Below are 15,010 nucleotides of genomic sequence, written 5' to 3'. Positions count from 1 at the left end.
AACTAATGAAGAACGTCTGAACAACCTACTTTGTAGGAGCAAAAAGAGATCGACAGGGAGGAACAGAAGAGGAGAAGGAATCCATCTATTCTGATACCGCGGCCCGGACTGAAATCTCCCGGGGAAAACCTGCCCGACAGCACGCTGTCTCAAGCCTCCCACTATACTACTTTCCAGGCCATTCCTCGAGCGCGCCTGCGCACCCCTGGTCCATGCAGGTGGCACGAACTACCCACCAAAGAATGGGTCGTCGTTCTTAAACAAGACAAATTAAAATCGTCTCAAAAGAAATTCGTTCCCAAGTCTGAAGTACGAAGTACACTTTTACCACACACTAATGACAGTTGTAACGACAGTGCGGTTGTCACCTACGTTCCACATGCAGCAGCATGGACAACTCAGTACAGACATGTGCCTGCGTTCAACGCCAGGTCCATCGGGCCGAGTGCAGAGCAAAGAGCAGAGGTCCTGGCGTTGAAAATAGACAAGGTCACGAGAGTACTTCTTATGTGTGCACTGTTGTCGTTCAATGTCGTTTATTGGTATGTGTTTCTGCATTAGTTAGCATCTCTTGAAACGAATCGAACTACCAGACACTTTAATTTGCAATCAAAGAAGTTAATGGAAACTATTTGCTATCGATAACGAGACCTAATCATTGGTATGTATTTTGATATTTATCAAAAGTGTTCTTATGCCGGGCGATACATACTTGTAATGCTAAAGGTAGAAGTCTTCGTCACGTATCCGCAACTAAAGAGGTAACAGGTAAATCTATGACTTGACATATATTAAAAACGTATGTTTATTAATATTGTTGACATAGTGATAGGTATTCTGCGTTGAGCCTATATAGTATACTTTGCATCTTATAAGTACATGCATACTGTATATCTGTTTTATCAGTTTTGTGCAACCCAAGTCATAGCATAGAAACCAGACTTTCAATTGGTTTTAAAAGATCTATGTATTACTAACTATTCATTGTATTATTATCACACAGTTTATCTCAGATGATAGCCTTTGTATTGTTATTTACAACGTCTATATCATCTACAGAAATACATAGACAGCTTGGATCTTGGTGTTAACTCCTAAATGTTAAAGATGTTCAAAATCTGCTTGAAAAATAAATAATTTTGTCATGAATACTTAATGTTGTGAACTTGTTTTCTTTCATGGTCATATACATGTTTGTGACGCAGTCAAAGCATGCATGCGCAATATACAACGTTAAAGCTACTAGCATTTATAGTAAAAAAAATGAATTAAACTGACATACACGACTGAGAAAGGAAGAAAAGAAACTTTCCACCATTTTTCTTCAGCTGGTAAGCTGATAGTCATGTGACCAGGAGGCTGTAGAGGTCAACGCAGGTCACGTAACTGGACGAGGGTGTTTAATGTCGGTAAACAATCCAGTATGCGATATTGAACACCATAAAAATCACCGGAAAAATCACCCTTGCGCACGAGTCTACCCTCTTTGCCAGACTGTCTGCCCTTTCAGCTGCGCTGGGTTTGAATGCTCTAGGATCAAAGTCGGGAAAGTCTTCGTAATCACTGCTCGAAATACATGAATCTGGGATGTAAGAAACTACCGAATTTCCGTCACTTTTTCTTCGTCCTTCACCCTTGTCACCGGCATTTTCGCTGTTGGTCTTGGCTTTCTTTTTAAGGACGATCACCCATTCCTTGTCCGGGAGTTGGTGCCAACAGACGCCGGGTGGGACCTGGAGTCGTGCCCTGGGGATGGACACGTGGGTATCTCCTGTTGAAATGCTGCTTCTTCGCAGCTCATGCTGGCCACTAGCTGGTGTTGTTGGGTCTCTCAGCCCCGGCCGTGGAATCCTGATGGGAGGGTTCAGCTCTTTGCCTCTCTGTTCTTGGCGAATCTTCATCTGTTCCTGAAATTAAGAAGATACAGAGGTCAATGAAGCACGCTACAATACTTAGCCTGGACACCATCTCTTCTATAAATGTTACAAATCAAAATAAACAATTCGCTAAAAACGGCTTTAGGAAGTTATATTCGCCAAAAAATGAAATATCAAAGTTATTTATTCACAATCGTTTTCAAGTTGTTGTGAATAAAGAACTTTGATATTCACAATCCTGATGAAATTATTTACGGCTAACCAATACCTTGTCTTGTAAATATGTAGATATGTAGTTCACAACAGCCGTTTCCAGCAGGGCCACGGTCACAAAAGATAAACATCCCAGCATCCAGATGTCTATGGCCCTCGGTCTTTCTACCTACAAAAGAAAAAAAAAATACAATATTCTGACTTAAACTGGCATTTGGAAGCATGTTATGTCTTTATAAAGCATATTACCATGGTTGAAAGTGCTTTAGCTTTTGTGGTGCCTCTGGGGTCTTTTGTCTTATTATGTTTACCGACGGATAACATATTGTTTTTGCTACATTTCTCCTTCTTCTTTTTCTCCAAACAGTGACCTCAATGACCTGAACCAATGTTGTGTCTGTTACCATGGTGATTTGTGTTGGGTTACATCATGTTGCAATTTTATAGCAGGAGGGATTTAGACTCCTGTCTGATCATATATATGTGTTTGAGTAAAAATTAACAAAGCAGACCATATGCGAAGGTAAACATTATGCATTTGCCTTGCAAATGTTATCTTTCTAGTTTTATTTAGATCATAACAACAAAGCTAGTTACCCAAGGCATTCGGGCTGTTTTGCCAGTCTGAGCGACCATCGACAACACTGCCATAGTGCCCAGCGCAACCCGTCCGGATATGGTGGACTGCTCAGGTGACAGCCATATTTGTAGATATGACGTCACAACGATAACCACGGACGGGAGGTAGGCCGTCAGGATGTACCGCCACGTGACTCTACGGAGGCGCATGCGCAGCTCCAGCGATGTGAACGCACTAGTGTCTAGAAAACAATGAAAATGTTTGTTATCATCACCAAGAAGGTTATTTTTCCGTAACTTGTATGTGTTTAATGATATGTATTATCGTGAAAGTTCGCAGCTGTGTTGGTAGAATTCGTTATGAAACACGTTTGAACTGTAATGGCCAACACACAAACTATTGGACTCAAATTTTTGACTGTACAACTCCAGTCATTCCTTGACAAAGACTGGAGTTGTACAGTCGAAATTTTGAATGATTCCAATATTTTGTGTGTTGGCCATTACAGTTCAAACTTGTTTCATAGTGTTGTATGTCTGTGGTTTAGCAAGATAACTTATGAAGCTTTGCATGGATTGTCATAAAACCTGGTAGGTCTTGATGAATCCTCGAAATTGTTAAATTTTGGCCCCCCGGGCCCCTAGTTGGTCCCCCCCCCATGTGCACCCAACTAAATTGTTGATATCTGCTCTTAAAACTTCATGTTTATTGAACAACATCCATAACTACTGAAATACCTTTACTTTCGAACTACTTAAGTGATTCATGAAATAATTCATTCAGTAATTACCGTTGATGTAGTTATGACAGGAGGCCATGTTGTATTGACACGTTCCCAGTACGAGCCTGCAGTTGTCACAGTTCTCCGCCTCGCATGTGTCTGAGAGTGACGTCATACATGGCTCCAGCAGGTAATCACACACTTGGTGGAAGAACTCACAGCCCGCACCTGAAACACGTGAAGAAACAAAATATTGAAATTCAGTATACATATAACGTTGCGTATTCGTTCGTGTGTGAATGAATCAGTACATTACTGTACGTACCTTGTTCACATTTTAAATCATGAATAATCTGTGAAATGTATCATTTTAATGATATGATTTAATGGCTGTTTTTAATACACTGGTATGACTATCAGGATTTTACTTCACTGTCTAACGCTTTAAATCACACAATTCAGCCTTAGAGGCTGCCAAGTGATGGCGCTGTATTTGTACATAATTGTGATTTGTGTTTTGAAATAAAGCAATCATCATTATGATAAATTTGGCAGTGTACGAAATATAGACTGTATCCTACATGCACCCGTGTTCCCTGTTTAGTTCTTTGTGGCGAGGGTATGGCATATTTCGGACTCGTAATAGTGTGTGTGTGTGTGTGTGTGTGTGTGTGTGTGTGTGTGTGTGTGTGTGTGTGTGTGTGTGTGTGTGTGTGCATGCATTGTGTTTGTGTGTGTGTGTGTATGCATTGTGTTTGTGTGTGTGTGTGTGTGTGTGTGTGTGGTGTGTGTGTGGATTTGGTTTGTGTGTGTTGCATCATTGTGTTTGTGTGTGTTTGTGTGTGTGTGTGTGCATGCATTGTGTTTGTGTGTTTGTGTGTGTGTGTGTGTGTGCATGCATTGTGTGTGTGTGTGTGTTTGTGTGTGTGCGCGCGCGCGCGTGTGTGTCTGTGTATCTGTGTGTCTGTGTGTGTGATGGCTACGAACCTGTTTCATTATTGCCAATGAATGATTGAAACGTCGCGCTCTCTTCCACCTCAATAAACGTGAACTGTGGCGTCACTCCTGTAGCGTCGGCTTTCATAGGTGCACGGGCGACTTTTACGGACGGCTGTAGCCGAAGCCTTATTCCATTATCTAGATGAATAAATACATGGCTTTTACTGCTTATACACGGGGCAAACTCATAAATAATAACTCAAGATCAACGATCTCAATGTCCACAGTAATTTTTAGAAGCATTTGTCGCAATGACGGTAAGGGCGTTACTGAAAAAATTCCGGAGCAGAATATAGAAATGATTGTCATTCAGAAATTGAAAACAGATGATAACTTACATCCCAGCAGAGCCACTTTGCAGACCTGTGTATCCAGTGGATATCTGTCCAGCTCGGCTACGCAGCTCACTCTCAGACGACGTCTGGAACATGATGGAAAGAGAAAATATGAACGAGGCATGCGCAAGTTTGTGTGGATAATAGAAAATATGACAAAATTAAGATAATGACAATTTTACAGATGGCCCTTTCATCTGTCATTTCCATCCGTGAAAGAGCAAAAAGACATATTATACACAATATACACATATTACACAAATGATATGTACGTTATTTTGTAGACAATAAGTCCGCGTGGGTCCAGCCACATGGAGTTGTCCCCCTCCTCCTCTGCGGCAGCCGCGCGGACGGACTGCCCGAAGGCCAGCGGCGGGGACCAGAGTAAGGTCGGCGGCACGGGAACCCAGGAGGGGGCCAGCCCGAACAGACGGCTGTCAATCCACGATAACACGTACTGCACTCTGATAGATATATTCTGTAAAGAATTATGAGATAAAGTGAAACCAACACAGATATACTCAGATAGCATGCATGAAGTTCTTTTAAAGGATTATTTCTTGCAATGAGAAATGGTCCCCAATACATATACAGGATTTGGATGGCACCCTAATTAGAATTCCTTACCGCATGTTTCTCTGACAGAGAGCCAATGTTGAGGATGTGGACAGTCGATGCAACGTCCATTCCTCCTAGAATGAATTAATGCAAATGGTGAAACGACGGCCAATATTAATGAAAACAAAAGCATGTTCAAATTCATTTCTCCTTAGTAAAAATTGTTGTTTTCTTGTGTGTTTTATAACTCTGTGTTAGCTGCCCATTTAAACATAATAACATTAAAAGCCACTGACAGTTGATTCTATCTAACTACTAATTAATCTAACTGGATCACAAATAACTAAATGTTATCTAATATTGCTGTACAGAATGTGGAACTGACCTATCTCATTAGGCGCCTCGGACGAGTCGTACCCAGACGGGAGGAATTTTCCACTCTTCCAGTTTGCCTGCCAGTCCGCCCAGCTGACGTTAGCCTCGCCAGGTTCGAATAAACCCTGAAAGTGGTGAACAGTAAAAAGAATCAAACCCAATACACAAAACTCGTCTACATTTTTTCAACCATCCTTTATTCATGAGAAGCTGAAATTGGAATTCACAGGTTTTTAGGAACCTATGAAAGCGAAGACTCGAGGTAATGGTGACGGGCACATAGGACAACCGCTCCCTCGTAGAGTGAAAGATGATGTAGTTAAAAACAAATTGATCCAAAAACATTTGCATAGTGTTAAAAGATATAAGAAATATAGATACCTGCAGCCCAGAATCGCTATCTGTGTGGATAGAGAATGATTAAGAAAAATCGTATTTGATTCATAGGAAAAAAAATCAACATCATGTTTATTTTATCGTATGTATGGTCTGTTGACATTGGAAGAGTTTAATGTTTAATGTCCTTTATGTTTAAATAATATCTGTATGTTAAAGTTTAGTCTTTATTTCATAATTCATCTGTAAGATACATCCAAACCAGAATCCCCCATACCTGAGCACACCCCGGGTACGTAACACATGAGTGACCCTGCCGCTGGCCCGATGCAGGTACCGCCCAGCACGTGTACGGGTAGCGGGTTAGTACAGGTCCGGGTCCGCGCCTTCATACCGAAACCACAGGCGGCGTCACACGGAGTCCAGCTACCCCACTCCGACCAGTCGCCGTTCACTGAAGTAGAAGTTTTTGACAGGATTAGCACAAATACTTTTAGTATCATAGCAAACCACACTTTGATACTGATTTCTCTAAAATTAAATTGTTTTGCTTTTCCTCTTCTTCTAAATGTTGCAATTTTATAGCAGGAGCGATTTAGACACCTGTCTGACCATATACTAAGTATATGAATGTGTTTGAGAAAGAGTTACCAGAGCAGACCATATGCAAAAGTAAACATTATGCAGTTGCTTGCAAATGTTACCTTTCTAGGCAACAAAGACAGAGGCAGACATGGTGGCGAAAGAGTCGTACAAGTGCCGCAACAGGAAGAAATACAATTTCCAATTATAGTGTGTGTCAACATTATGTGAAAACAAACCCTGTAAAATAGAGACCTACGTCCCATTATATTCTACTGCATGTGAAATACTTAGTTTTGAGAGTACCGTAACAAAACTCCCAGTCTGCCACACCATCAGCTCCGGCGTGGTAGCCGATGTAGCTGACAGGACTCGGCGTCAGTCCCGGGGTTGTCATCTGTAGGAAGGGTAGACTCTGTCTACGGGCCCTCACTGAGACAGTTCCATCTACCGACCAGGAGATCCAGAACACTCGGTACCTCGCACTCGGTAGGACATCTACAAAACACGTTAACGAATTTCGAAGTTCATGAGTTGTATTGGATCTTTATTGTACAGCCAGCAGACTTTCAATCTGATTTTTGTTATATTTACATGGCTTGGCACCGTAAAACTTTGTATTCAATACTACATTTTAATGTTGATTAAAACTTGACAAGGTAATTTAACGTAAAATTGCAATCTCAATTAAGTAAAGTGTACATTTGAAATGTAGATAATATTTTGTTAACACAATAAAATGCGTATGTCATTGGGAAATGTAGAGTAGAGTGCAATAAACAGTCACTCAACAGGTGTACGAAGTATGTGAACGGAAAATTTTTGAATTCATGTTGGCAATGTGGAATGTCTCTGAAATGACGATAATTCGATAGAACTATGTGGATTCACATTTTAGTGTTTAAAGCCTTTTTAGAAATAAAATAGTAACAAAAGACGAGTAAGTATATGTAAGTCATTACTTACTCGGGGTGGCAGCCGTCGTGAGGTCTGTTCCTTGACCGATGCTGCTTACTGGGCCGATGGTAATTTGAACCATGGAGTCTGTGTCTGTATTCTCGCTGGACAAAGCCATGTAGACCGGATTGTTGGCTTTAACCTTTACTACATACGGAGATGTGATGGGCGGAAGGTCCCACAGGTATACAGCATCCAGATTGTCTGTGTCTCTGTGCTGGCAGGCTGAAATGGAAGAGATAATACAACTCGTGACGGCGATTCCAACTACCTGTCTCCTCCATTGTTATTAATCATGGTAAATCGAAAGAAAGAAACAAACAAAAAAACAACAAGAGTTCCACGATCTCATACCTTCGCCAAATGATGTTAACCCTTGCGGGCGAAGAATTATAAATGTTAATCATTGATTTTGTAAATAAGAGCCTCATCTGCATGGATTATATCAGTTGATCATATTCTCCATCCAATGACAGCCTTAACAAATGACAGCCATAACAAAAAGGCTATTATAGCACTTCCTCATAAATTATGCAAATGAGGTCATGCTTTGAATAAATTATGTTTATTGATGTTCACCTTCACTTAACTTCCAAATGTGGCAAGTATGAAATTCGGGGTGCAGCAGTTACAACTATGGAATTATAAGAATTTGCCAATAATTATGCAAATTAGGTCCTCATTTACATAATCTATATCCTCAGATGTTTTTCTCGTTCTCAAGTAGATGTCACAAGTGTTGCATAGTTCTATTATCGAACAAAGCAGATTTATAGAATTTCCTCATTAATTATGCAAATTAGCTCCTGATTTGCATAATTGTCATCTGATTATGTCAAGCATCACTTCAACTACCTACATACCGAAAATCACAACAATACGTCAACCGGTTCTTGAGTTATCGTCCTTGAAATTTTTTTCAACAAATGCTCCTGCAGTTCCAGAACAAGGCGCTAGGGGATCCAAACTCATGTCACTTCTTCCCTGCCCCAAGAGCTATCTACCAACCAAAATTCGTGACCCTAGCATGTCCAGAACATGAGATATCAAAACCGGAAGTTCAGCTGCAGTACCTAGGACCAAAATCTAATCATTTCTAGGTCTCATAAAGACCTACCCACCTACCAAGTTTCATTCCAATCCATTTACTGCTTCTCGAGTTATCTTGCTAAACCACACACACACAAACACACACACACACAGACAAACGCTACTGAAAACATAACCTTCTTGGCGAAGGTAATAAACAAAATGTAATGTTGAGATGTAAGTTATGGCATCAGATCATCTCTGGGGTTCACAAACGTTTAGTACTTGTCTTGTACCTGAAAGTATAGTGGTGTTATTTTTTTCAGTTCAGAAAAGTGCTTCATTTGATAAAATGTTGGTGCACGTCAACATGTAAAGTACAGCTAATGATGATGACTACATTTACTTCCCTAATTTCCGTATTTGGGAGGCCTGTTGAGTAGTAGCCGTGGTGTCTTCGAGTGTCTTGTATTTTGTTGACATCTTTATACTTGTATATAGTACGCAAACAAAGATGCCACAATGTTGAAGCTTTCTAGACTAGTAAAACTACTACTACTAGTAGCAGTACAAACATAGACTGTAAATAATACCTGAACATGTGGAGCTATCCACCAGGTAGGGACTTCCACCAGGACAAGCACAGTAGAAGGAACCAAAGACGTTCACACAGTCCTCGGTCACTCCACACCCTCCACGATTTTGGCTACATTCATCGACATCTAAAATGAAAATGTGTGTCATCATTAGATAAATACTTATTGAATAATAAGGCGATGAGTGTTCAGGCCCACAGCTATATCAAACTGTATTAAACAACATTGGAAGAAGTAACCAAACAAAAACAAACAAAAAAAAAACAAAACAAAAAAACTGAAATGGTCAAAATTGAAAGGGAAGGGGTGAATCAATTTCTTTATCTCTCCATATATATAATATTGTGAGATATTCTCAAGAATTGTACGTACCACACTTATTGCAGAATACTAGACTAAGTATGCATTGTATCTTAAACTTTGATGTACTTAATATTAGTTTTTATTACTTTTGTAGTTTTTGTGGGTCAGCCATCGCCAGCTGAGTCTGTCTGTGCTGACCCAAGCGATATAACCATATATAATCTACAATAAGTACAAAATTATTAATAATACTTATTTTCCGTCTTACCGATACAATTTCGTGTGTCCTGGCCCATTACCAAGCCCGTCGGACAAGCACAGTGGAACCCATCCAACTCATCCACACACCCATGGGAGCAGCCGTGGGTAGACCCTGCACACTCATCAATAACTGTGGAAAGGTCGTCAGAAAGTTTTTAGCAACAAAAATGGCCCTTTTTGATGGCAAAATTGCTAACGTGACGTATCCGTAAAGTCTCGTAAGAATAAGGTCACGTGTCTGTAACCGTAACTCTCGCGAGATTACGTTTTTAAGTGATTGGTGATCCTGATGAAGGCGACAGTTCGTTGGTGGTCTTTAAAAATTTGATCTCTGTAACATTTTTTTTATGAAATTAGGGTTAACTAACCCTAAATTAGGGTTACAAAACCTGATTACGGTTAAATAACCCTAAATTAGGGTTAGCTAACCCTAAATTAGGGTTAGCGTAATTATTCTTCCGCGACAGGGGTCCGTGATAGTCCGCGTTAAGAAAATGACGAAAGGGTTTTGAGGGTCAAATTTTTAGGTGACTTTTTACATAATTTGCCACTAAATATCATTCAACATTAACACTTGCGAAGAGTATAAGAAATTGTGATTTTGATGTGGAAATTTAACTTTTGGGTATTCTTGCGCGCCAAGTGTAATCCGTCCGTTTGACCCAGATTTCGCGCTGCGGCTTTCTGATAGTCGATACGCAATCCTTCGCGCCTTGGACGATTAAAAAAAATTAGAGTACTAGGAATTTCTTCATCATTGACTTGGGTACAGCCAAGGTTTTGGTCTTTCTGCCAGCATCAGTCTTTTCTGCCGGAAAATTTTACTTCTATGGAATTATTCTACATGAATATTCCCAACTTTTTGCATACATTTTGGAGTGAAAATAATTTTTTTTCTGTTGATTTTACCAACATTAAAGAGGTTGAGGAAACAAAGCTCAGTTGGTCTTGTAGCTGAAGAGATATCATTTCGTCCCATATACAGTTATTCTCCTTCCGAATTATTCCACGGCAGAGCTTGCTGGACTTGAGGGTGTGCAGCTTCGAATAGAAACGCCAAATAAACTGGAGTGTGCCCTCTTAATTTAGAGCACTGCTAGGTCCCGTCAGCTAATTGAGAGCCTGGATTTCAAGTGATTATATCCACATAGTAGCTCAGTTAGTTTACCTCTCTCCCTTAATCAGGGTTTGCATAACCCTAAATTAGGGTTATGGTAACCCTATATGATTAGAGCAAAGCCTTACGTACAAGATTATCTTTTGAAGACAATATGTGATTTGTTGATATGAAATTATCACTCTGGACATCACACTGGACAGAAAATAAAATTCAAAAGAATAAGAAAATAAATAAAAGAATGACAAAAACAACGCACGCACCTCATTCACATCACAAAACACCAATGGATCATCCCATCTAACCTTAGTCTGATTATTTTAACGTTGAGGTACAACAGAAGATCTTGACAACTAGTGTTCTCCACCCTTCTCGATTTTCAGTTTCGTTAAATCACGTAGTATCTTGATAGTCTATTTAGGAAATCAATCACACGCAAAACAGGACATACTACATCAATATCGAATATGCTAACTAGTTATACTAATTTGTAAGCTCTAAGATATAATTGTGTTCACATGTGATCACACGGCGATATATTGATTGAAAGAAAAAATATTTGAAAGATCAAGCTTGAATATATTGCTCCTAGTTCTGTCTTATCAACAAATATAGGAAAAAGCAAACATTTGAAACATCAAGATCAGTAAAGACAGCTATTCTCGTGCAAAAAGAAGCAAAGGCCTTACTTCTCGGTCCAAAGACTGCACATGGCCGAAGGCTACCCCCAAAAGCAATTCCCTGGGGAATGCATTCGTGCAATTTTTGAAATTCTTTTAGAGCGATCGTAGTACACAAATACCTCCGCCCCTGAGGCGTCGCCAAAAATAGAACAGGTACTTACGCCTCTGGTGGTGATTGAATCCTAGTAGATTGCTATATGACGAAGGAACCAAAACTTTGTAGTTCCTTGAAAGATAGCACACGTTGAGATTCCGATCGTAGTCAACAGATCGACACGTGCCGATTAGAACCCTTGCAGTTCCCTGAAGACACGCCAGGAGGCATTGCTCTTCTGTCACAGAACCGAGGATGTCATCGTCATTACCCAGGATAGCCCAGTTGTTAAATAGTAGGAACTGGTCGAATGGATAAACTGTATGAAAATGAATGATCAGTGTTAGTGTCTACGTGTATTCAATATTTTTTACCACATGCCGATTATATTTTACACAGTAAAAAATAGGCATCTTAATTCTAGGCATATTTTGTATCTGATGTGTTACAATGTTTATGGTGCTGGATATATATAGGATATATATAACCTACTCAGCTTACTGAAGGGAGACCTGAAGCGCAGAGGGCTAGGCCCTCCCACAACAGAAAAGAAACTCAAGGAGCTTAGAGAGCTCGCGAGACACGGTGGAAAGAGATGAAGAAAGACTGAATGCAGCTACAGGACATATCCACACGACTGTAGTGTAGACGCAGAACACAGTGGATGATGATTATAAGCACCCTGTATCGAACTTCTCAGTTCTCATGTCCGCTAGCCTAGCCACGCGGTGATTCGACGACATGGATACACATACTTCTTTTCTTCTATTCCAACATTAATCACAAGAACATGGAGACGGCACACTTTTTTCAACTTATCTTTATATGCATATATACCACCACCACCAACACAGACAAACGCACGAACAACAGACATACATGTACTCATTTTCACCTGGGTTAAGTGTGGAAATTCGTGTAAAGTGCCTTTCCCAATTGCAAGGGCACAATATCGGTGGCATAGCAGGATTCGAACTCGGCGAACTCGGGGCCTCTTGGTTCCGAGCCGAACACGATGCCGTTATGCCACACGACACGACCCCACACCACATATATACTATTACAAATTCATGGAAACAGAAAAGACTCACCTGAAAGAGCGCGTTGACAGTGAAATCCCAATATCACCAAAACAATCCAAGGATGAAGTGCAGTCATATCTATACACCGTATCCAGCTTTACCCGGCGTGCATTCTGAAAATTATGTTATGTCGCACAGAATTCACCACCACTTCCATCCACCGATCCATGCAGAGATTTCGCGTGATGCTATGCCTCATAGGGCCAAGATATTATTTAGTTGACGAGGTACAAAACGTTCTTCATTGTCCATCTCTACGTTAACGTTTGGGTTTGCAGTCCATTAACACTAAGTAAAACTCAATGACACAAAAACGATCAGGGTGACACATTGTGTACCTGTCATACCTATCGTAATTATCCTATAAATAACTGTCGGTTGCTATGTGACTCGTGTAATGTTCTCTTTTTCCACCTGATGATAGTGCATTGTAATGATGTAGAATGCAGTGACATGGAATGACCAGGAGGACAATCTACATATTGTGTTAAAAAGCACTGTACGTGATGAAATTTTACATTGTTTTGATATTTGAAAACACGTGTATTACACATACAATTGCAGACATGTGACATGGAAAACAGGCGCATACTTTGTGACGAAGTACACAAGCAGCATAGTGTTTGGCGAGTTTGCAGGAGATGCACTTCGATTGCAGTGAATACTAGTCTATAATGATTTATTTAATACACCATGGAATGCATACTGTAGATGCGTTTCGTGACAATGAGCGAATAAACTGACTGTTGTGACGGCAATTCAGTCATGTGAGAAGTCTCAGCAATTGTGGGTGAATGAGCACAGAATTTTTTTGTAAATACCGCCAACTCAGTAACATTAAACATTTATGAACGCTGATTGTTGGGTTATGTTCATAACGATAAGCAATTCGACAAACTGGTAGTAAGTACCAGTACCAGGAACAACAAGAACACTGAATATTCGCCGAAGCTTCATCACAAAAATGGAGAAAAAGAAAAAAAAAAAGATGACTACTTGTTGCAGATACTTTGATTAAGAAAAATATATTCAAATCCATAACCCACTCACAATAGAAGAATGTCGAGCTAGTTTTATTTATATTCCAGCATTTCATGACTAGACATGGTGACAGCTCACTCAAGTTATATCAACTTATTTCATGCCGCCACCAACGCAGAGAACGAATACAGGACAAGACAATACTCAGCTAGTTATACTTATAACAGAGGTTGTGTGAAGTCAGAGTGAGTTAGGGATACAGGTACATGTCATATGAGCTTGTAACAACGATCATGTTCAACTCTTCTTTTGTGCAGTAGACAGATTTCCATTCTCCGTTACTAGGCTTCCATCCGACGTGGATTCTGTCGTCACCGGGGTAGGACACGACTCTCCACCCTCCGTTCATCTTTCTCTCCCACGCCACGGTTGGCCTGACCCTCAGCTTAGGACGGGGGATGTTAATTGGTTGACCGATGACAGGTTCATCAGTTGACACCATCCTGTACTGTCCGTCTGGCCCCTCCCGCCAGCGTGCCTTGGGCGACGTGATGAGCGTGGAGTTTGCAACGCGCCGCTAGAGGGCGCCGGGATGACAATCCACCGTCCGCCAGGCAGACTGTACCACATCGGTATGGTTTTCGATGGGTTCCTCAACTTGTTCTTTGTATACGGACCGGGCATCGTTGAATTATCTTTCTCCAACGCTTGTTGTGTGGAAAACGCTGGTTGTGGATCTCCTTTATGGAAAGCTAGTCTTCCTTCTGATGCTATATGGACAAAGAGGCACAAAATATTAGTGGCATGTTCTGATCATGATGTTAGTTTACCTGTTTTACAAAACTTTTTTACCTGCCTACGTTGATAAAGGTTACACATCCAGGTAATGAGATACACAAGTCACTGACAAAAAGTAGTGCATGCTACTTAAAACGTCTGACAGTACTTAGATCTATCCAGCAGTTGTTAGAGTAACAATTTCCTTGTTTATTACATACTCTGTGATTTACAATGCTGTGATCCACTTGATTTAAATTTTACAGTCAAATACGCAAATGCTATTTTACACTGATGACTTTAACTTTTATCATCTCTTTTTTTCGGGACACAAATCTGAACAGTAACAAGGAAATACTTAGATTATCATGAAAGTTCATCTGTGTTGGTAGTAATCATAGTAAAACGTTAAACTTTATTCCAACACACTATTTACAGGGATCAAATTTTCAGCGACCACTGTCGCCTTCATCAGGATAATTAATGACAATCATGTGTGTGTGTGTGTGTGTGTGTGTGCATGCATTGTGTTTGTGTGTTTGTGTGTGTATGTG

General features: G+C 40.4%; 1 protein-coding gene across 1 annotated transcript in view; it reads right to left on the bottom strand.

Annotated features, from left to right (window-relative positions):
- Nucleotides 1–720: 720 nt before the first annotated feature.
- LOC109482839 overlaps nucleotides 721–15,010 on the bottom strand; it is a 28,329-nt gene continuing 14,039 nt past the window's right edge. Inside the window, exons 12-25 of the mRNA XM_019785681.1 lie at nucleotides 11,804–11,935; nucleotides 9,730–9,852; nucleotides 9,156–9,284; nucleotides 7,543–7,758; nucleotides 6,272–6,448; nucleotides 5,353–5,417; nucleotides 4,998–5,203; nucleotides 4,729–4,811; nucleotides 4,379–4,528; nucleotides 3,461–3,619; nucleotides 2,688–2,911; nucleotides 2,146–2,259; nucleotides 1,482–1,907; nucleotides 721–753 (exon numbers count right to left, since the gene is read on the bottom strand). Of these exons, the coding sequence (XP_019641240.1) occupies nucleotides 721–753; nucleotides 1,482–1,907; nucleotides 2,146–2,259; nucleotides 2,688–2,911; nucleotides 3,461–3,619; nucleotides 4,379–4,528; nucleotides 4,729–4,811; nucleotides 4,998–5,203; nucleotides 5,353–5,417; nucleotides 6,272–6,448; nucleotides 7,543–7,758; nucleotides 9,156–9,284; nucleotides 9,730–9,852; nucleotides 11,804–11,935 (2,237 nt within the window). The remainder of the gene's footprint in view (nucleotides 754–1,481; nucleotides 1,908–2,145; nucleotides 2,260–2,687; nucleotides 2,912–3,460; nucleotides 3,620–4,378; nucleotides 4,529–4,728; nucleotides 4,812–4,997; nucleotides 5,204–5,352; nucleotides 5,418–6,271; nucleotides 6,449–7,542; nucleotides 7,759–9,155; nucleotides 9,285–9,729; nucleotides 9,853–11,803; nucleotides 11,936–15,010) is intronic.

Source organism: Branchiostoma belcheri, unplaced genomic scaffold (genome assembly GCF_001625305.1).
Source record: "Branchiostoma belcheri isolate BF01 breed outbred unplaced genomic scaffold, Haploidv18h27 scaffold61, whole genome shotgun sequence".
NCBI lineage: Eukaryota > Metazoa > Chordata > Leptocardii > Amphioxiformes > Branchiostomatidae > Branchiostoma > Branchiostoma belcheri.
Note: the sequence above shows the minus strand (reverse complement) of the source record. Positions and strands in the feature narration are given on the sequence as shown.